The sequence below is a fragment of the Eutrema salsugineum genome, unplaced genomic scaffold (assembly GCF_000478725.1).
Source record: "Eutrema salsugineum unplaced genomic scaffold, Eutsalg1_0 scaffold_5, whole genome shotgun sequence".
Classification (NCBI taxonomy): domain Eukaryota; kingdom Viridiplantae; phylum Streptophyta; class Magnoliopsida; order Brassicales; family Brassicaceae; genus Eutrema; species Eutrema salsugineum.
The window spans coordinates 9,574,758-9,591,682 of record NW_006256612.1 but is presented as its reverse complement, the minus strand read 5'-3'; the positions used below and the strand labels follow the sequence as shown (position 1 = coordinate 9,591,682).

Below are 16,925 nucleotides of genomic sequence, written 5' to 3'. Positions count from 1 at the left end.
TAAATTTATTTTGATTAAAGTATGGTAGATTTTTTTTTTTTTTGGTAGAAAAATATGCTAGAAATATAAAGACGATACACAGATAGAAAGAAATGAGAGTGTAAAAGAACATCGTTTTAGTGACAATTTAACGGACAAGATGGGGCGCGAGAAAGACAGCAATCACTTCCACTTGTGAGTTGTGTGCGGCTTTTAACGGTCAACGATAAAATCATGAGCTCACAGACCCCAACGCTCTCTCTCTCACCCCATCACCAAGAAATTAAAACGCATAAAGCAAACGATACACTTAAAGATCATTGTCCTGAATCGTCCCTTTTTCACGTGTCGTCTTCATCAAATCCTCACCGTCCCAACAATCAAGATCCTCTGTTATTTTTCTTCTTCTATTGACAACCCAGAGAAACACTTAAAAGGGTCCAAAATTTTAATTCAATGGATCTGTACAAAACCAGATCACCATCACGTGATTTGAAACCACTTTCAGCTGAAAATTATGGAGTACAAAATCGGAGAAAAGAGAAGGTGTCGTCGACAAAGAGGATTAAAACAGAGTTGACTTTTAGAGACAAAAACAGAGACATTTCCAAGTGTTTCACAGATAGTCTTTTCTTGATCAATCAAGGTAAGTCTTTTTTTTTCCATCAATCTAATCCTTTTACCTTTTAGCCAAACTTTTCCTTGATTTTCCAACAATCGATGTTTCCTCATTCTTTTCATTTCTTCAGGATTTTCCAGATGTTTAGAAGCTAAGGCACAGTATACAGTTCAGAGACCACTCTGTTTTCTTACCAAAGCTAACTTGCAAAATGGGTGGTGTCGTCAGAGAGAGGATATGTTTATTGGCGATCTCGATTCTCTGTTCTTTCTCCTCCTTCATCTTAGTGACATCATTAAACGAAGAAGGGCTTATCCTTCTGGAGTTTAAAGCTTTGCTTAATGACTCCAATGGCTATCTCGGAAGCTGGAATCAGTCAGATTCAAATCCCTGCAACTGGACTGGAATCGCGTGTACTCGTCTCAGAACTGTAACTTCTGTTGATCTCAATGGGATGAATCTCTCAGGTACACTATCTCCTCTCATATGCAAGCTTCATGGTTTAAAGAAACTGAATGTCTCCACCAACTTCATCTGTGGTCCAATCCCACGAGATTTATCTCTGTGTCGAAGCCTAGAGGTTCTTGATCTCTGCACAAACAGGTTCCATGGAGTGATTCCAATTCAGATAACCATGATCAACACTCTTCAGAAGCTTTATCTATGCGAGAATTACCTTTTCGGTTCAATCCCTAGATATATCGGTAGCTTGAGTTCACTCCAAGAGCTTGTGATCTACAGCAACAATCTCACCGGAGTAATCCCTCCTTCTATGGGGAAACTGAGACATCTCAGGGTCATTAGGGCAGGACGGAACGCGTTCTCTGGTGTGATTCCTTCTGAAATCAGCGGATGCGTGAGCCTAAAGGTACTTGGACTAGCAGAGAATCTTCTTGAAGGTTCTCTCCCTAAGCAGCTCGAGAAGCTTCAAAACCTCACTGACTTGATACTCTGGCAAAACCGTTTATCCGGCAAGATACCTCCTTCTGTTGGAAACATCACCAGTCTTGAGGTGCTTGCGCTGCACGAAAACTACTTCACGGGATCTATTCCAAGAGAGATTGGGAAGCTAGCAAAGTTGAAAAGGCTGTACCTTTACACAAACCAGTTAACCGGAGAGATACCTCGCGAGATCGGAAACTTGACAGATGCAATGGAGATAGACTTTTCAGAGAATCAGTTAACGGGTTTCATACCAAGAGAGTTTGGTCAGATGTTAAATCTGCAATTAATTCATCTTTTTGAGAACAATCTTCGAGGTCCGATTCCTAGGGAGCTTGGAGAACTTGCACTGTTGCAGAAGCTAGACTTGTCTATCAATAGACTAACCGGTACTATCCCACGAGAGCTTCAGTTCTTAACTTATCTTGTTGATCTGCAACTCTTTGACAACCAGCTTGAAGGGACGATTCCTCCTCTTATCGGTTTCTACAGCAACTTTTCTGTTCTTGACATGTCTGCAAATCTTCTTTCTGGTTCAATTCCTGCTCATTTCTGCAGATTCCAGAAGCTGATACTTCTGAGTCTTGGTTCGAACAAGTTATCAGGGAACATCCCGGACGATCTTAAAACCTGCAAGTCGCTGACAAAGCTAATGTTAGGAGATAACCGGCTAACAGGAACTCTTCCCGTTGAGTTATTTAATCTTCAGAACCTCTCTGCATTAGAGCTTCACCAAAACTGGTTATCAGGGAACATATCCGCAGACCTAGGAAAGCTGAAGAATCTAGAGAGACTGCGTCTAGCTAACAACAATTTCACCGGTGAAATTCCTCATGAGATTGGGAATCTCACAAAGATTGTTGGATTAAACATCTCCTCCAATCAGCTCACAGGTTACATTCCTAAAGAGTTGGGGAGTTGTGTCACTATCCAGAGGCTTGACCTTAGCGGCAACAAGTTTTCTGGATACATAGCAGAAGAGCTTGGCCAGTTGGTGAATCTAGAGATTTTGAAGTTGTCTGATAATAGATTGACCGGAGAAATTCCTCATAGCTTTGGAGATCTTACTCGGCTCATGGAGTTACAACTAGGAGGCAATCTCTTGTCTGAAAGCATCCCTGTGGAGCTCGGTAAATTAACCTCTCTGCAAATCTCACTCAACATCAGTCACAATAATCTCTCGGGCACGATTCCAGACAGTTTAGGGAATCTTCAAATGTTGGAGATACTTGACTTAAACGACAACAAGCTTTCAGGTGAGATCCCTGCATCAATTGGGAATCTCATGAGCCTCCTCATCTGCAATATCTCAAACAATGACTTGGCAGGGACTGTACCAGACACAGCAGTCTTTCAGAGGATGGATTCATCAAACTTTGCTGGAAACCACGGTTTGTGTAACCCTCGGAGAAGCCACTGCGAATCACTTGTCCCACATTCTGATTCAAAGCAAAACTGGTTAATGAACGGTTCACAGAGGCAAAAGATCTTGACAATCGCTTGTATAGTGATCGGCTCAGTTTCTCTTCTCACTTTTCTTGGTATCTGTTGGGAAATAAAGCGACGTGAACCAGCGTTTGTTGCTCTTGAGGATCAGACAAAACCGGATATCATGGACAGCTACTATTTCCCTAAACAAGGTTTCACATATCAAGGCCTTGTGGATGCAACTAGAAACTTCTCTGAAGACATGGTTTTAGGGAGAGGAGCGTGTGGAACGGTTTACAAAGCTGAAATGTCAGATGGTGAAGTGATAGCCGTCAAGAAGCTGAATTCTCGAGGAGAAGGAGCTAGTTCTGATAATAGCTTCAGAGCTGAGATATCAACACTTGGAAAGATAAGGCACCGGAATATAGTGAAGCTATATGGTTTCTGCTATCACCAGAACTCAAATCTTCTCTTGTATGAGTACATGTCAAAGGGAAGTCTCGGGGAACAGCTTCAGAGAGGTGAGAAAACTTGCTTGTTGGATTGGAATGCTCGATATAGAATCGCACTCGGTGCAGCAGAGGGTTTGTGTTACCTCCATCATGATTGCAGACCACAAATAGTTCACCGCGACATTAAATCAAACAACATTCTTCTTGATGAGCTTTTCCAGGCTCATGTGGGAGATTTTGGCCTGGCTAAGTTGATTGATCTCTCTTACTCAAAGTCCATGTCAGCTGTTGCTGGCTCTTACGGATACATAGCTCCAGGTTAGTTATAACATCACATGTTTCTTTCTCTCACACACAGAGGCTTATATACGAGACATATCTGATTCATGTTTTGCTGTGTGTTTTAGAATATGCGTACACCATGAAGGTGACAGAGAAATGCGATATCTATAGCTTTGGAGTTGTGCTTTTGGAGCTGATAACAGGAAAGCCTCCGGTTCAACCGTTGGAGCAAGGAGGGGATCTAGTCAATTGGGTTAGAAGATCAATACGTAACATGGTACCAACAATTGAAATGTTTGATGCGAGGCTGGATATGAATGACAAGAGAACGGTTCATGAGATGTCTCTAGTCCTAAAGATTGCACTGTTCTGCACCAGCAACTCTCCAGCTAGTAGACCAACTATGAGAGAAGTTGTCGCTATGATTTTCGGAGCTCGGGAATCAACTAGCGCCTCCTCTTCCTCTTCCTTCACATCAGAAACTCCTCTTGAAGAAGAAAACTCCTCCAAAGGTCAGTATCCACACATACACACACACACTTCTCTGAAAGTTACAACATTCATTCTAGTTTTCTGTTTCTCACATGAACATTTCTTGCTAATCTGCAGAAATTGACTTTGCTGCATCACCTTGAAGTCAACAAATTAATCCGGTTAGTCCGGTTCGGTACAGAGAGAGGAATCTAAAATTGTTAATTCTGGTCCACTTGAGCCTCTAATGACCAAGACATTCTAAACATTGCAGAACATGTAAAGCATGATTAAACTATTTTTGCAAGAGAACAAAACAGAGTCCAGGAACTAGATTTTCCTTCCCCGTGAAATAAAATCAATTTGTTTAGAGGAAACCAACAAACGTATCTTCCCGGAAACTTCTATGCTTTGGTAAATTAGTTATCATACATTGAACATAAACAAACGTGCTTCTCTTCGACCAAAAAAAAAAAAAAAACAAACAAACAAACTTGCTTCTCCAGAAAATTAGAAGAAGACAATTACACAAAGAGTAGAAAAAGACAAACTTGAAACCGAAGTTAAGTGATTAATTTTCTCAAACAAAATCTTCTGTTTGAGAAAAATGTGTTTGATACTCCATCGTTGTACAGACGAAAACTAGACCAAGTTCAGGCACACAATGTTTCTTCAAAATTGTATATATATATAGAAGGGCGGATTTCATCAATTTTCCTTCATTCAAAAGTCATAATCAATTCCCCATGGGTGGATATCTGGCAAAGAAAAATCCTAATTCCAGAACCCGGAGCAGCTTCACTTCCAAATGCTCTTCGTTGGTGAAACAGCAACATGCTCGTCTCTGTATAATTCGGCTCTGCGCCACAATGCTCCTCCGATCGTACATAGATCACGACAACTACTCATAAGTTACCAGAAGATTAAACCTTTTTATCTAAAAATAATGTTTTTCGTCGATCTCTCTGATTTGTTGGAGAGAATCTCTTGTGGGCCGTTGGGCCTCTTAGTTTCGTCTCTTAACGGGTTTAGCTATAACGACTGATTTAGGATTTCTATATCAATGTTCCGCCGGAGAGGCACTTCCGGTGTCAGTTTTTATATCATTCCGGCCGGTGTGTCCCTATTTTTTCCTTTCCGGTTATAAATGCAATGATGTAATGTTGTTTTTTGGGTTCTAAACCCGAATGTTTGACATTGAATATTGATCTAATTTTTATAAACAAAACGAAATGTAGGGAACAAAATTGTAAATATTACTAGTTTTTTACTTTTGGAGCAAACAAACGGAGCTGACACTAGCCTTCTTCCCCAGTGAATACGATTCTCGACTACTGGTGAAAACCCAAAATTTTAATTTGTTATCCAGCGAGAAGAAATCCATCATTATTCTTCGCCGTCTCTCTGTTAACTCCAGGTGCCAGGTTCTTCTCTTTGCGGTTATTTTTTGAAATGTCTGATATCTGATTCGAGTATACTTCCTCGGGTTCTCAGCTTTCAATTTCAGTGTATCATTGGATCTTTTTGAAGATATCGTTTCGAAAGCTCTTAATTTTAGCTTGCATATTGTTAATATTGATATGATTTGCTCTTTGATTTTTAGCCTTTTCCCCTGATAAGTTGTGGTACACTGATGACAAACGAGGTTTCTGTCATAACAGACCAACTGCTCTGGTACGAATTTGATACAGATCAAAGAGATTAAAATGAATACACTTTCAGTTTATTTTACCTGTGGAAATAGATACTTAGTCAAATTAAGCAATGGATCTTTATTATTATGCCCATCGCATAGCAAACAAGCACCAGTAAAAACAGTAGGAAACAAAAAACCCAATGACAACCCCTACGAAAAACGTTCTTTTTAACTCCTCTGTATCCTCTTCATCCGTGGTTGTAGCAGGCGGCTGAGGTGGAGCCTTGCAGGAAGAAAGCAGTACACCACCGCACAACAAAGGGTTTCCTTCAAAATGTGCTTTTGGAAAAGTATCAAACTGACTTCCTGTGGGTATTGGCCCTTCCAGGCTATTGTTGGCCACATTGAAATAGGACATGAAGTGGAGACCTTTTAGCGACCAAGGGATTCCACCAGATAGATTATTGTTGGACAGGTCTAGTGCCTCCAAGTTGGTGAGCTTTGACAATTCATCAGGGATGCTGCCAGACAAATTGTTGTGATGAAGCTTTAGGTCATGAAGGCTTTAACTGGCCAACCTCGACTGGTATACTTCCGGTAAGTTTATTCCGTCTGATGTAGATCCCAGGTGGGAGGCTAGACAGCTGATTGTATTGCTGATTGGTGGTAACATTAGCGGGATTGACAAAAACTGGCAGCTGTAGATAGTTCTTCTCTATTGCGTGATAGGCATTTTGGGATATTAGAGCCTTTAGTTGAAATATTTCCTTTGGAAGCTCTCCTGAAAGTTGGTTATCTGAGAGATCGATGTAGAAAAGGTTGGGGAGAGTTCCCAACCAACCAGGAATTGACCCTAGAAGCTGGTTGTGTGACAAATCCATGGCTGCTAAGTTGTTACATTTGATCAGCCAAGCTGGTATTTCACCTTTCAATCTACATCCACCGATGCCAAATATTTGGAGTTTAGGGAATCCATCTGGTGCAAGAAAGTCTGCGTTGCTTGGAACTGTTTCGTCGTAGAAGTTCTTTGCCATGACGAGAGTGGACAGTTTCCTGCAGCCCTGCAGGATGCTTAGAGCGCCTGTAATGTTTGTTAATTTATTGTCTGAAAAAGACAGGAATGACAAGGACTCAAGTTCCAGCACTTGAGACGGAATCTGTCCCGTGAACTTGTTGCCTGCAAATCTGATCGCCGTGAGCGATTTGCAGGAGAAAACCTTTTCCGGAAAATCACCAGTGAAGCTATTATTTCCGAGATCTAGAATGCTAAGACTCTGAAACTGAGAAAAATCGAGCTCTGTTAAGCTTCCTCTCAGCCGATTGACCCTCAAATTTAAACTGACAAGATTGGTGCAGTTTGCGAGAGAAAGCGGGACCAAGCCAATGAGGTTATTTATATGGAGCTGGAGGCTGCGCAGGCTCGAGAGGTTGCCTATGCCGACTGGTATTTCTCCTTCAAGGTGATTGAAGTAAAGGTCAAGCATGGTAAGTTTCTTGAGCCGGGAGATATCGTCATCGATCTTTCCAGAAAGATGATTGACTGGCAGAGAGAGTTCCTCGAGCTCGGAAAGATTATAGATTTCATTTGGGATTTCGCCAGAGAGATTGTTGAAGCCTGCTCGTAGAACACTTAGCCTCAAACATCTGCCTAATCCTTGGGAGATGTTGCCTGTAAAATCGTTATAGGAGAAATCCAGTTTGCTGAGCTGCGGTAAACTCTTGCACATGAACGAAGGGATTGGACCTGTGAAGCTGTTGTTGCTGACATTGAAACTGGTCAAGTTGAAAGCACCCTGGAGAAAAACAGAAGTAGCGATGATTTTGCCTCGGAGAAAATTGCTTGACAGATCAACAGTCTGAATCGGGAAGATTCTGTTGCTTCCATTTACAAATGCTTGTTCAAGTGGCAACTCACCAGTGAAGCTGTTGTAACTAAGATCAAGTACTACGAGAAGATCAAGGGATGAGAGAAAATCCGGCGGGAGAGGACCTAAGAGACGGTTATGGGAAAGATTGAGTTGAGAGAGATGGTGGAGATGGAGAAGAGACAAAGGGAATTTGCCGTATAGTCCTCTAAAAGGCAAGGAGATTGCAGTGATCCGGCTACTCAGGGAGTAATTGCTGCAGGTTATTCCTTCCCATGAGCAACAATCAATGGAAGGATTCCAATTCAGAGGAGAAACAGAAGAAGAAGAAGAAACGTTTCCAGAGAACCAGAGTAAAGATTCTCGATCTTGCGGGTTGCAGACAGCCTCTGAAACTGTAATAAACAGAAAAAGAACACACTGAAGGGGTGTTGGTCGTATGGTTGATGAAGCTCTCACAAGACTTTGGGCTTTGGATCTCATGTTCTCATTCATCTTGGTGAGATCAAGAACCAGACAAGAAACCGATATAGAAGATGACAATCTTCTTGGTAATACTAGCCAGACAAAATAAAGCAAGACTTCTCGTCATACTAGCGTTGACCAAGGCAAATAGTCAACATCTTCAAGAATTCCGTTTTCTTTTCTCTCAACGCCTTTTTATCAGTTTTCTTATACCATTGATCCATTGTTAATCCTTTTTTTTTTTCGATGTCTACGTAATGCGAGATAAGACCAAGTTTCTATATTTTATTATGTTTTGACTCGTCTCTTTTCTTTTTTTAATTGATAGTCCTTTTCGTGTTTTCTCTAACCTGTACTTATGATGAAATTATCAAAGAGTCTACATGCAACTCACTCAGCAAGTACTAACTTGGGCCTGTAACCGAATCCGGCCCATATAAACAAACTAGTCCCAAACAAGTGAGGTCGTTAGTCCGGACCGTTAGGTCGAGTAAGTGAAATCAACCACACTTCTTTCTCTCTGCTTCCTCTTCGTCTTTCTCATCTACTCTTCCCACACTATGATGCTCCCATTAATGGCGATACCATATTGCAGGAGAATCTCTTCTTCCCAATATTCCATCAACTGGTCAGCCACGGAATGGTGGTTTCAATTTTTTATTCGTGGACCCTTTTTAAAGATTCCTGTTTTCGCTTCTGTTCCGGAGTACTCTTCTCCAAGACTTGTTCACTAGTTCCATGGTGTGGATCGTATCTGGGAATGTAGATTTTGAAGTTGTACTTGTGCACCATGGATTTTGAAGCTTTAAGCGTGGCCGAGGAATTAGACGAACCATTGCTGGAGTCTGTTACTTTCAACAGAGAAAATATTGACTTGGTACGTGATGCGTAGCCCCTTTGTTTTTTTTTTTTATCATTAAAATTCTTGGATTCTTTAGTGGCAAAAAAATGGTTTTGACGCCTCAGCTTCACAGGGTTTATTGCCATTGGAGGAGGTTTTTAAATTCCTAAGAACATCGCCTCGGGGCCTCTTATCTGGAGATGCTGAAAAAAGATTGAAGATATTTGGTCCTAACAGACTCGAAGAGAAACGGGTAATAAACAGCTTATCTCCATTGCATTCCTGCCAAGGACATGAGAGAAGTTCATTAGTTTTAAGATCTTATTCATTATGAACACTCTTAATTTTTTTTTCCACCAAAGGTTTACACTGACGGTATCTTCTCTTTGATGCATAATGCAATGAATTATCCTTCGGACTTAATTGTTTTTTTCTTTGAATGTTTGGTTGTTTACATTGGCTCTTGGATAATATGTGAGTGTTGTGCTAATGCCAATTGAAAACAAATTCTATAGGAGAACAAATTTCTCAAGTTCCTCGGTTTTATGTGGAATCCTTTGTCATGGGTTATGGAAGCTGCAGCATTGATTGCCATCGCCCTCGCAAACAGTGAAGTAAGACAATCAGAGTTTTTCTACCATATTTTTCGTCTATGAGAGTTTATGAAATCGTCTCATGATGAAAATTGTTATTACAGAGCTTAGGTCCTGACTGGGAAGACTTTGTAGGAATCGTTTGCCTTTTACTGATCAACGCAACAATTAGCTTCTTTGAAGAAAACAATGCTGGAAATGCTGCTGCAGCTCTTATGGCTCGCTTGGCTCCAAAAACAAGAGTCTGCTTCTTCACCTTTTCGATTTTGTACTCCAATGAGCCAAAACGGCAAAGCTCGTTTCCATATTACCTCAAAATCTGATCAAGATCCCTTCTTAAATAGGTTCTTAGAGATGGACAGTGGCAAGAGCAAGATGCGTCAGTCTTGGTACCTGGTGATATAATTAGCATAAAGCTTGGGGATATCATTCCTGCAGATGCTCGCCTTCTTGAAGGAGACCCCTTGAAAATTGATCAGGCACGTAACATAACATTTAGCACTTAGTTGCATCTATTTTCTTTTATAGCACTATTTAAACTTCTATTTCTGCAGTCAGTGCTAACCGGAGAATCGCTACCTGTGACCAAGAAGAAGGGTGAGCAAGTCTTTTCTGGTTCTACCTGTAAGCAAGGTGAAATAGAAGCTGTTGTGATAGCCACTGGTTCGAGCACTTTCTTTGGTAAAACAGCATGCTTGGTGGACAGCACAGATGTAACTGGACATCTTCAGCAGGTTCTCTGTCGTTCATTCTTTGTTCTCTTCTGCATCTTGCAAGAACATAACAACTTTGTTTGAAAATGTTTTCTGCTAGGTGCTTACATCAATTGGGAACTTCTGCATTTGCTCAATTGCTGTTGGAATGGTTCTTGAAATCATTGTCATGTTCCCTATACAACATCGCTCCTACAGAGTTGGGATCAATAACCTTCTTGTACTACTGATTGGAGGGATACCCATTGCCATGCCCACTGTACTATCTGTCACGCTTGCCATTGGATCTCATCGACTTTCACAACAGGTACAGTGTCATTTCTCTTTAGTAAAATACAAGTCTGAATGCAAAAAAGAAAAACCTTTATTTGACATTCTTTAAAACTGTTTGTTACTGGCAACAATAATATGTTTCTTCTTGTGCTAAAAGGGTGCCATTACGAAAAGGATGACGGCAATAGAGGAAATGGCTGGGATGGATGTCCTCTGCTGTGACAAAACTGGAACCCTTACCTTGAACAGTCTCACTGTTGATAGAAATCTTATTGAGGTAACCAATACTTCTCATATGACTTTTGCATTTTACAGTTAAGAACAGTTGTCTCCATGTTCCTCTCCTCCTTCTTCACCGTTGTGTAAATGTCCAAATTCATCTGCACAGGTTTTCGATGACAACATGGACAAGGACACAATTTTGTTACTTGCAGGCCGAGCTTCACGACTAGAAAATCAGGATGCTATAGATGCAGCAATTGTTAGCATGCTTGCTGATCCTAGAGAGGTAGAGATGTTTCTTTTATAAGTTGTCACATTCTTAGGAGTTTTTCTTAGACAAAGGTTGTTTATCTGTAGGCACGTGCAAACATTAAAGAAATTCATTTCTTGCCATTCAATCCTGTGGACAAACGTACAGCAATTACATATATTGATTCCGATGGAAATTGGTATCGTGCTAGCAAAGGAGCTCCTGAACAGGTAGCAAAGTATAACACTATACTTGGCACTATCAAATGACTCTAGATGTAACTTTACTATACTATATGTAGGTTCTAAGCTTGTGCCAACAGAAAAATTATATTTCCCAAAGAGTTCATGCCATCATCAATAGATTTGCAGAAAAAGGTTTGAGGTCTCTGGCTGTTGCTTATCAGGTAACATCTTTGTCCTCTCCCTTTCTCTCTTGATATGGTTTTATAGAGAGTGCAATGACAATAGTTGCTCCGATTCATGGCATGATTCATTTGTTTGCAGGAAATTCCAGAGAAAAGCATCAATAGTCCTGGAGGACCATGGAGATTCTGTGGTTTGTTGCCACTGTTTGATCCTCCAAGGCATGACAGTGCTGAAACCATCCTTAGAGCTCTTAACCTTGGAGTTTGTGTTAAGATGATCACCGGTAATTCTAGAACTCAAGAAATGGATCTATATTCTTTCATGAAAACACACCCTTATGATGCAAACGGTAAAACTCCATGGAAAATGAATGAAGTTCTGATGATAAGTTTGGACAAAAAATGTAGGTGATCAATTGGCGATTGCAAAAGAGACAGGCAGACGTCTTGGAATGGGAACCAACATGTATCCTTCTTCCTCTTTGCTACGCCACAACAACGATGAACATGAAGCCATTCCAGTGGATGAGCTAATTGAAATGGCAGATGGATTTGCTGGAGTATTTCCTGGTCATAATCACAACACAACGCTAATATCTACTGAGTTTCAGATCTGCTCTCTTTTCTGATTTGTCTCTCATGTTACAGAACATAAGTATGAGATTGTAAAGATATTACAAGAAAAGAAGCATGTGGTTGGAATGACCGGAGATGGTGTGAATGATGCTCCTGCTCTAAAAAAAGCTGACATTGGAATAGCTGTAGCGGATGCAACAGATGCTGCAAGAAGTTCTGCTGACATAGTACTAACTGAGCCTGGCTTAAGTGTGATTATCAGTGCTGTCTTGACCAGTAGAGCCATTTTCCAGCGGATGAAGAACTATACAGTTAAGTACTAAAGATATGTTCTACACAATTTTCATCTGATTCCACAATAGCTAAAGATAAGAAAAATTCATATAAAATAGGATATGAATTTCAAGTAGTTTGATGAAACTCTGAAGTTGCTAATGTTTCTCTCTAAGTTTACCGACTAATCAGTACAAATATGCAGGTATATGCAGTCTCGATCACTATACGAATAGTGGTAAGGAGCTTCATAATACATGATCTAACTCCTGTTAAGTTAAGTTACTTCTACTTGAGCCTTCTCTTCTTGTCATTGTTTCATGCAGCTTGGTTTTACACTTTTAGCATTAATATGGGAATACGACTTTCCACCTTTCATGGTTCTGATAATCGCAATACTTAATGACGGTAATCTTCTAATACTCTCAAGAGCTTCATGTTGATGGAAAACAGAAAAAAAAAAAAAACATAATTCTCAACACCTTTCAAATGCTCTGTTTTTATCTCCTACGCATCAGGGACCATCATGACTATTTCTAAAGATCGAGTTAGGCCATCTCCAACACCTGAAAGTTGGAAGCTCAACCAGATATTTTCCACTGGGATTGTCATTGGAACATACCTAGCATTGGTCACCGTCCTGTTCTACTGGATCATTGTCTTTACCACCTTCTTCGAGGTATCAATTTCCTTCTCGATTTTGCTTACCGAGAAGAATGCATAACAACAGTAACTACCCCCTTTGATCTTTAATGACTGCAGAAACACTTCCATGTAAAATCAATCGCCAAAAACAGTGAACAAGTCTCGTCCGCTGTGTATCTCCAAGTGAGCATCATCAGTCAGGCACTAATATTTGTAACACGTAGTCGAAGCTGGTCATTTCTTGAACGTCCAGGGACTCTCCTGATTTTCGCCTTCATTGTTGCTCAACTTGTAAGAATTCTCCATCTTTGACCTTTTCCATCACAGAATACTATATATAGCATGCATAGGTCTTGATTTTGACTAGTGCGTTTTCATGTACACAGGCAGCTACTTTGATTGCAGTCTATGCCAATATCAGCTTTGCTAACATCACCGGCATCGGATGGAGATGGGCAGGGGTTATATGGTTATACAGTTTGATATTTTACATACCTCTAGATATTATAAAGTTCGTCTTCCATTACGCATTGAGTGGAGATGCCTGGAACCTCGTATTGGACCGTAAGGTTGGTGCATGTCTTGTCCTCTGCTTGTTACTCGGTCCTAGGCTTATACTCTGTTTTTTCTTTTTAAGGCACAGACTGTTGGTTTTTGTCTTTGCAGACCGCTTTTGCTTATAAGAATGATTATGGAAAAGATGATGGAACGCGCAATGTAACCATCTCTCAGAAAAGTCATTCTGCAGAAGAACTCAGTGGAAGTCGTTCTCGCGCTTCTTTGATTGCTGAACAAACCAGAAGGCGTGCGGAAATCGCCAGGTTCTCTTATTTTGTCTACACCGCTTTTCGAAATTTCTCTTCTATTTCACATACTACCAGAGCCATCTCTGATGCATAAAAAACCGTGTTTATGTTCATCTGATAGGCTCGTAGAGGGACACTCGGTGTCAAGGCATTTAGAATCAGTGATCAAGCTCAAGCAAATTGACGCAAAGATGATCCGTGCAGCTCATACCGTCTAAAATACTCTCTTGATTTTTCCCTAACTAAAAATTTTACATCAAGAGTAATAGAACAATCTTGGGTTCCTCGGGGATGCAAGAAAATTTAGAGCATTCACATATGGTCTGTGTAGGCTGCAATGTAGTGCTTTTTTGTCTGGTGACTGCAGAAATTTCACCTGATCTGTGGCTCAGTTGATTTTGCACTGAACTTCTGATAACTCTTTACTACTTGGTTCCTCCATCTTGAAAATCTTTCTCTGATGATAACTCTCCATCTCTCGCCTATCGGTCATACACTTCTGATATCAGCTTCTTGTCTTCATCATCGCGCTCCATTATTGTTACTCTCCCTCTTTCAACTGGCTTTCGCTTCGATCTCTTTTCTCAGAAGAGAAAGAAAGAAGATTATGTTTCTTGTATGAGGGAGGGAAACTATACAACTTTAAAAAAAAATGCTCATGTTATAATAATACAGGTAAAAAAACAACAATGGATTCAGAACAGAGATATATAAAGGTTAGCGAATGTGTTTACTTTTTTATTCATCTTCTGCTATGAAGTTTGGTTCTTCGCCTCGACAGAGATACTCATCGCACATAGATGAAGTTCCCCAGTCTTTCCTTAGCCGCAAGATATCCTCTGTAAAAGTAGAACCCGATGCTCCAATGAAGACACTTGACATTGCAGATATTGTCTTATCCAACATAGCATCCACCTACACATTCCAAAAACCAAGCACAAGCAAAGGAATTCGACAGAGAGTCTTGTCATAGAGACGGGAACAAAGAGTCATCCAAGAAATTTTCTCCGATCAAAAAGCTAAGGTTACGCAAGAAATATCAAACAAAGACTGTTACTGGATCGTAGTCGATTCGATTTGATTTCTGTTAAAGAACACACTGGAGACAGGGTTTCAGAGTGATTTCTAGAGAACAAAGTATTTGGTCCATAAACAAGCAATAAAGGGACTATAGCAGTGGAATTCGTTACCTGAGAGTCGTCCTCTATACCATGTCTATACAACAATGCGTCCCACTTTTCTGCTGAGTCGCGAGGTGGACGTTTGACAAGTGGAACGACTTTTCCATCAACGACTACTAGCGACTGAAGCAGGCCGGTTTCGCTTTCTGCAGCATCTGTTGAAAGATATATTACTGGAGCATTGGCCCTTTCCACTATTCGACTGATGCAATCTGCAGCTTGTGGTATTGGATAAAAGCAACTTGGCGATTTTGCATTGCTGGCCAGAAATCATTTTAGTAGATTAGTCAGCGCCAGCTATAAATGAGAGTCAAAATGCTAACCTAGTCCCTAGCTTGAACATCAACATCAGCACAGTATATAACTGCTACACAGAAGTGCCTAAGTAAAGCACATGTCAAACGGCTGGATAGAGATATTATACTAACTCACAAAACCAGAAAGGAATGGTATTCCGATATCCGCAATTGATTGAGTGTGAGCAACAATGACAAGGTTACGGACCCTAGTAGGAGACAGATGGGAAGAAAAAAACTCACCAGAACTTGAGGAACCCATGTCTACGGAGATGAAGCGCAGTAAAATTCTTTCCCAAGAATGTCTGGATAAATCGCTGTGCTGTCAACAAAATGAGCCTACTGGGTTCAATCAGTGTCTTGCATTTGTGCTTGATGGGTCCACCAGGCTGCATCACCAAATCTTGCTCCATATCAGCATAGAAGACATCCCCTATGGCGATCACACCATCATCAGACTTAAACTTTTCCTGTACCTCCTGAAAACTTCTTTTAGTTGGCTTCTTTATATCTTCACTCCAAGGAGCCTCAAGCTTCCCACCAATGGAAATCCCCAATCCTTTCAGCTTCTTGACATGATCCTCGTCAACATAACAAGGCTGTGGAGATGAGAAGTAACAGATGAACCTGTCAATGTGAGCATTTTTCTTCTTATCAATCTCCTTGAACTGATCAAAAGAAATAACAACAGTTCTTCCCAAGCAAGTGTTAATCCTCTCTATATCTATCACTCTATCATACTGGTAATCAAACTTAGAGCTTGGGATCACAAGAGCTCGATCCAGCAACGCAGCGAAGAACATATGTTTCTCTAAGCAAATCAAGTGGTTGCTCATTTGGCCTGAAAGACAGATAGCAAAAAGGAATTTGCCTGGTCTAGGCTTCCATTCAATCGTTTTCCGCTCCAACAACTTCTGATCTACCTTTCTACATCTCTCATAGTTGTACGAACCAGTGATACTATCTGAACCAGGATCAGTGACCGAGTGATTCCCGGTCCTGTGTGGTGATAGAAGCACATCTTCGATTTGCTTACTCAGTGAAATCTGCTTCGCCAGAGCAGCTTTCACATTGTCTACTAGCAGAGAAGAACCAATTGAATTCGAAGAATTGAGATTCGCTGTTTGATCTACCAAGGTACGGTTCAAGAGAGAGACAAGCGCGAGCTGTTGCTGCCTCAGAAGATATAGAGCGCGGAGCTCAGATTCCCTGACCCGAGTCGACAGTGGATCAAGCTTAAAGCTCGACGAAAATCTTCGAGGATTAGTATATAATAAGAAGAAAAAAACGACGAGCAGAGTTAGAGAGACGGCAGCGACGACGTAACGCTTGTCGAGTGAGATATTCCAACGGCTCCGGGTTCGCGTCACTGTTTCGTCGATCTGGAACGCCGATCTCGGACTTCTGTCATCGCCGTTTGCCATATTTATGGCCCTGGCGGTGGTGACGGACTGAATATTGTCTTCCCGGCGGCGGTTGAGATCGTTGTCTCTGATGTCGTTATGTGGGATCAAACTCCGGTGGTCCTCGTCTTCGTCCGGCGGGTTGCGCTCCATCGCCGAGCTAGAAATCACTGAGCTGTGATATTTCCCGGTAAATCAAATTATTGGATGTCCCCGAGTTTTGAAAATTGAAATCCGATTGAATTACAAAAACAAAAAGGTGTAAATACATTTTGGAAGAAACTACATTTTGTCACTAACTCAAATGGGCAAACTTTGGATCTACTTTGATTGATACGAGCTATTGG

General features: G+C 40.9%; 4 protein-coding genes across 7 annotated transcripts; 2 read left to right on the top strand and 2 right to left on the bottom strand.

Moving 5' to 3' along the window:
• Window positions 1-411: 411 nt before the first annotated feature.
• LOC18993170 (leucine-rich repeat receptor-like serine/threonine-protein kinase At1g17230) lies at window positions 412-4,550 on the top strand. Its single transcript, XM_024153150.1, has 4 exons — window positions 412-625; window positions 729-3,738; window positions 3,828-4,214; window positions 4,312-4,550. The coding sequence occupies exons 2-4, from the start codon at window positions 810-812 to the stop codon at window positions 4,335-4,337; spliced, it is 3,342 nt and encodes a 1,113-aa protein (XP_024008918.1). The 5' UTR covers window positions 412-625; window positions 729-809; the 3' UTR covers window positions 4,338-4,550.
• A 1,309-nt stretch (window positions 4,551-5,859) lies between these two features.
• Window positions 5,860-8,202, bottom strand: LOC18993169 (receptor like protein 3). The gene is given in 2 exon segments (XM_024151916.1): window positions 5,860-6,372; window positions 6,374-8,202. Coding segments are annotated over 2 exon segments (2,217 nt in total). The 5' UTR covers window positions 8,170-8,202; the 3' UTR covers window positions 5,860-5,951.
• Window positions 8,203-8,786: 584 nt separating this feature from the next.
• Window positions 8,787-14,159, top strand: LOC18993168 (ATPase 10, plasma membrane-type). Its single transcript, XM_006416661.2, has 21 exons — window positions 8,787-9,016; window positions 9,114-9,233; window positions 9,496-9,594; window positions 9,678-9,815; window positions 9,918-10,052; window positions 10,128-10,307; window positions 10,387-10,593; window positions 10,717-10,836; window positions 10,948-11,067; window positions 11,139-11,261; window positions 11,333-11,437; window positions 11,538-11,682; window positions 11,807-11,968; window positions 12,047-12,285; window positions 12,453-12,485; window positions 12,574-12,655; window positions 12,766-12,926; window positions 13,010-13,183; window positions 13,279-13,461; window positions 13,559-13,713; window positions 13,820-14,159. The coding sequence occupies exons 1-21, from the start codon at window positions 8,930-8,932 to the stop codon at window positions 13,914-13,916; spliced, it is 2,865 nt and encodes a 954-aa protein (XP_006416724.1). The 5' UTR covers window positions 8,787-8,929; the 3' UTR covers window positions 13,917-14,159.
• On the bottom strand, window positions 13,929-16,897 carry LOC18993167 (O-fucosyltransferase 5). 4 transcript variants are annotated; one of them, XM_024153390.1, is made up of 5 exons: window positions 16,585-16,896; window positions 15,419-16,554; window positions 14,889-15,138; window positions 14,433-14,613; window positions 13,929-14,338 (listed from the first exon to the last, which is right to left on the bottom strand). In XM_024153390.1, the coding sequence occupies exons 1-4, from the start codon at window positions 16,729-16,731 to the stop codon at window positions 14,437-14,439; spliced, it is 1,710 nt and encodes a 569-aa protein (XP_024009158.1). In that variant the 5' UTR covers window positions 16,732-16,896; the 3' UTR covers window positions 13,929-14,338; window positions 14,433-14,436. The 4 variants fall into 4 exon arrangements, with proteins under 4 accessions (XP_024009158.1, XP_006416723.1, XP_024009157.1 ...); XM_006416660.2 differs by having other exon boundaries at window positions 15,419-16,894; XM_024153389.1 differs by having other exon boundaries at window positions 14,187-14,276; window positions 15,419-16,897.
• Window positions 16,898-16,925: the final 28 nt, after the last annotated feature.

Excerpts from the sequence above, each read along its gene's own strand:
- LOC18993168 (XM_006416661.2), top strand. The coding sequence starts at position 8,930 with ATGGATTTTGAAGCTTTAAGCGTGGCCGAGGAATTAGACGAACCATTG. Across the intron at positions 12,286-12,452 it reads AGCGGATGAAGAACTATACA|GTATATGCAGTCTCGATCAC; the intron begins GTTAAGTACTAA and ends ACAAATATGCAG. Across the intron at positions 13,462-13,558 it reads ACCTCGTATTGGACCGTAAG|ACCGCTTTTGCTTATAAGAA; the intron begins GTTGGTGCATGT and ends TTGTCTTTGCAG.
- LOC18993170 (XM_024153150.1), top strand. The coding sequence starts at position 810 with ATGGGTGGTGTCGTCAGAGAGAGGATATGTTTATTGGCGATCTCGATT. Across the intron at positions 3,739-3,827 it reads TTACGGATACATAGCTCCAG|AATATGCGTACACCATGAAG; the intron begins GTTAGTTATAAC and ends TGTGTGTTTTAG. Across the intron at positions 4,215-4,311 it reads AGAAGAAAACTCCTCCAAAG|AAATTGACTTTGCTGCATCA; the intron begins GTCAGTATCCAC and ends GCTAATCTGCAG.
- LOC18993167 (XM_024153389.1), bottom strand. The coding sequence starts at position 16,731 with ATGGAGCGCAACCCGCCGGACGAAGACGAGGACCACCGGAGTTTGATC. Across the intron at positions 15,139-15,418 it reads CATGGGTTCCTCAAGTTCTG|CAATGCAAAATCGCCAAGTT; the intron begins GTGAGTTTTTTT and ends ATTTCTGGCCAG. Across the intron at positions 14,614-14,888 it reads GTATAGAGGACGACTCTCAG|GTGGATGCTATGTTGGATAA; the intron begins GTAACGAATTCC and ends TGGAATGTGTAG.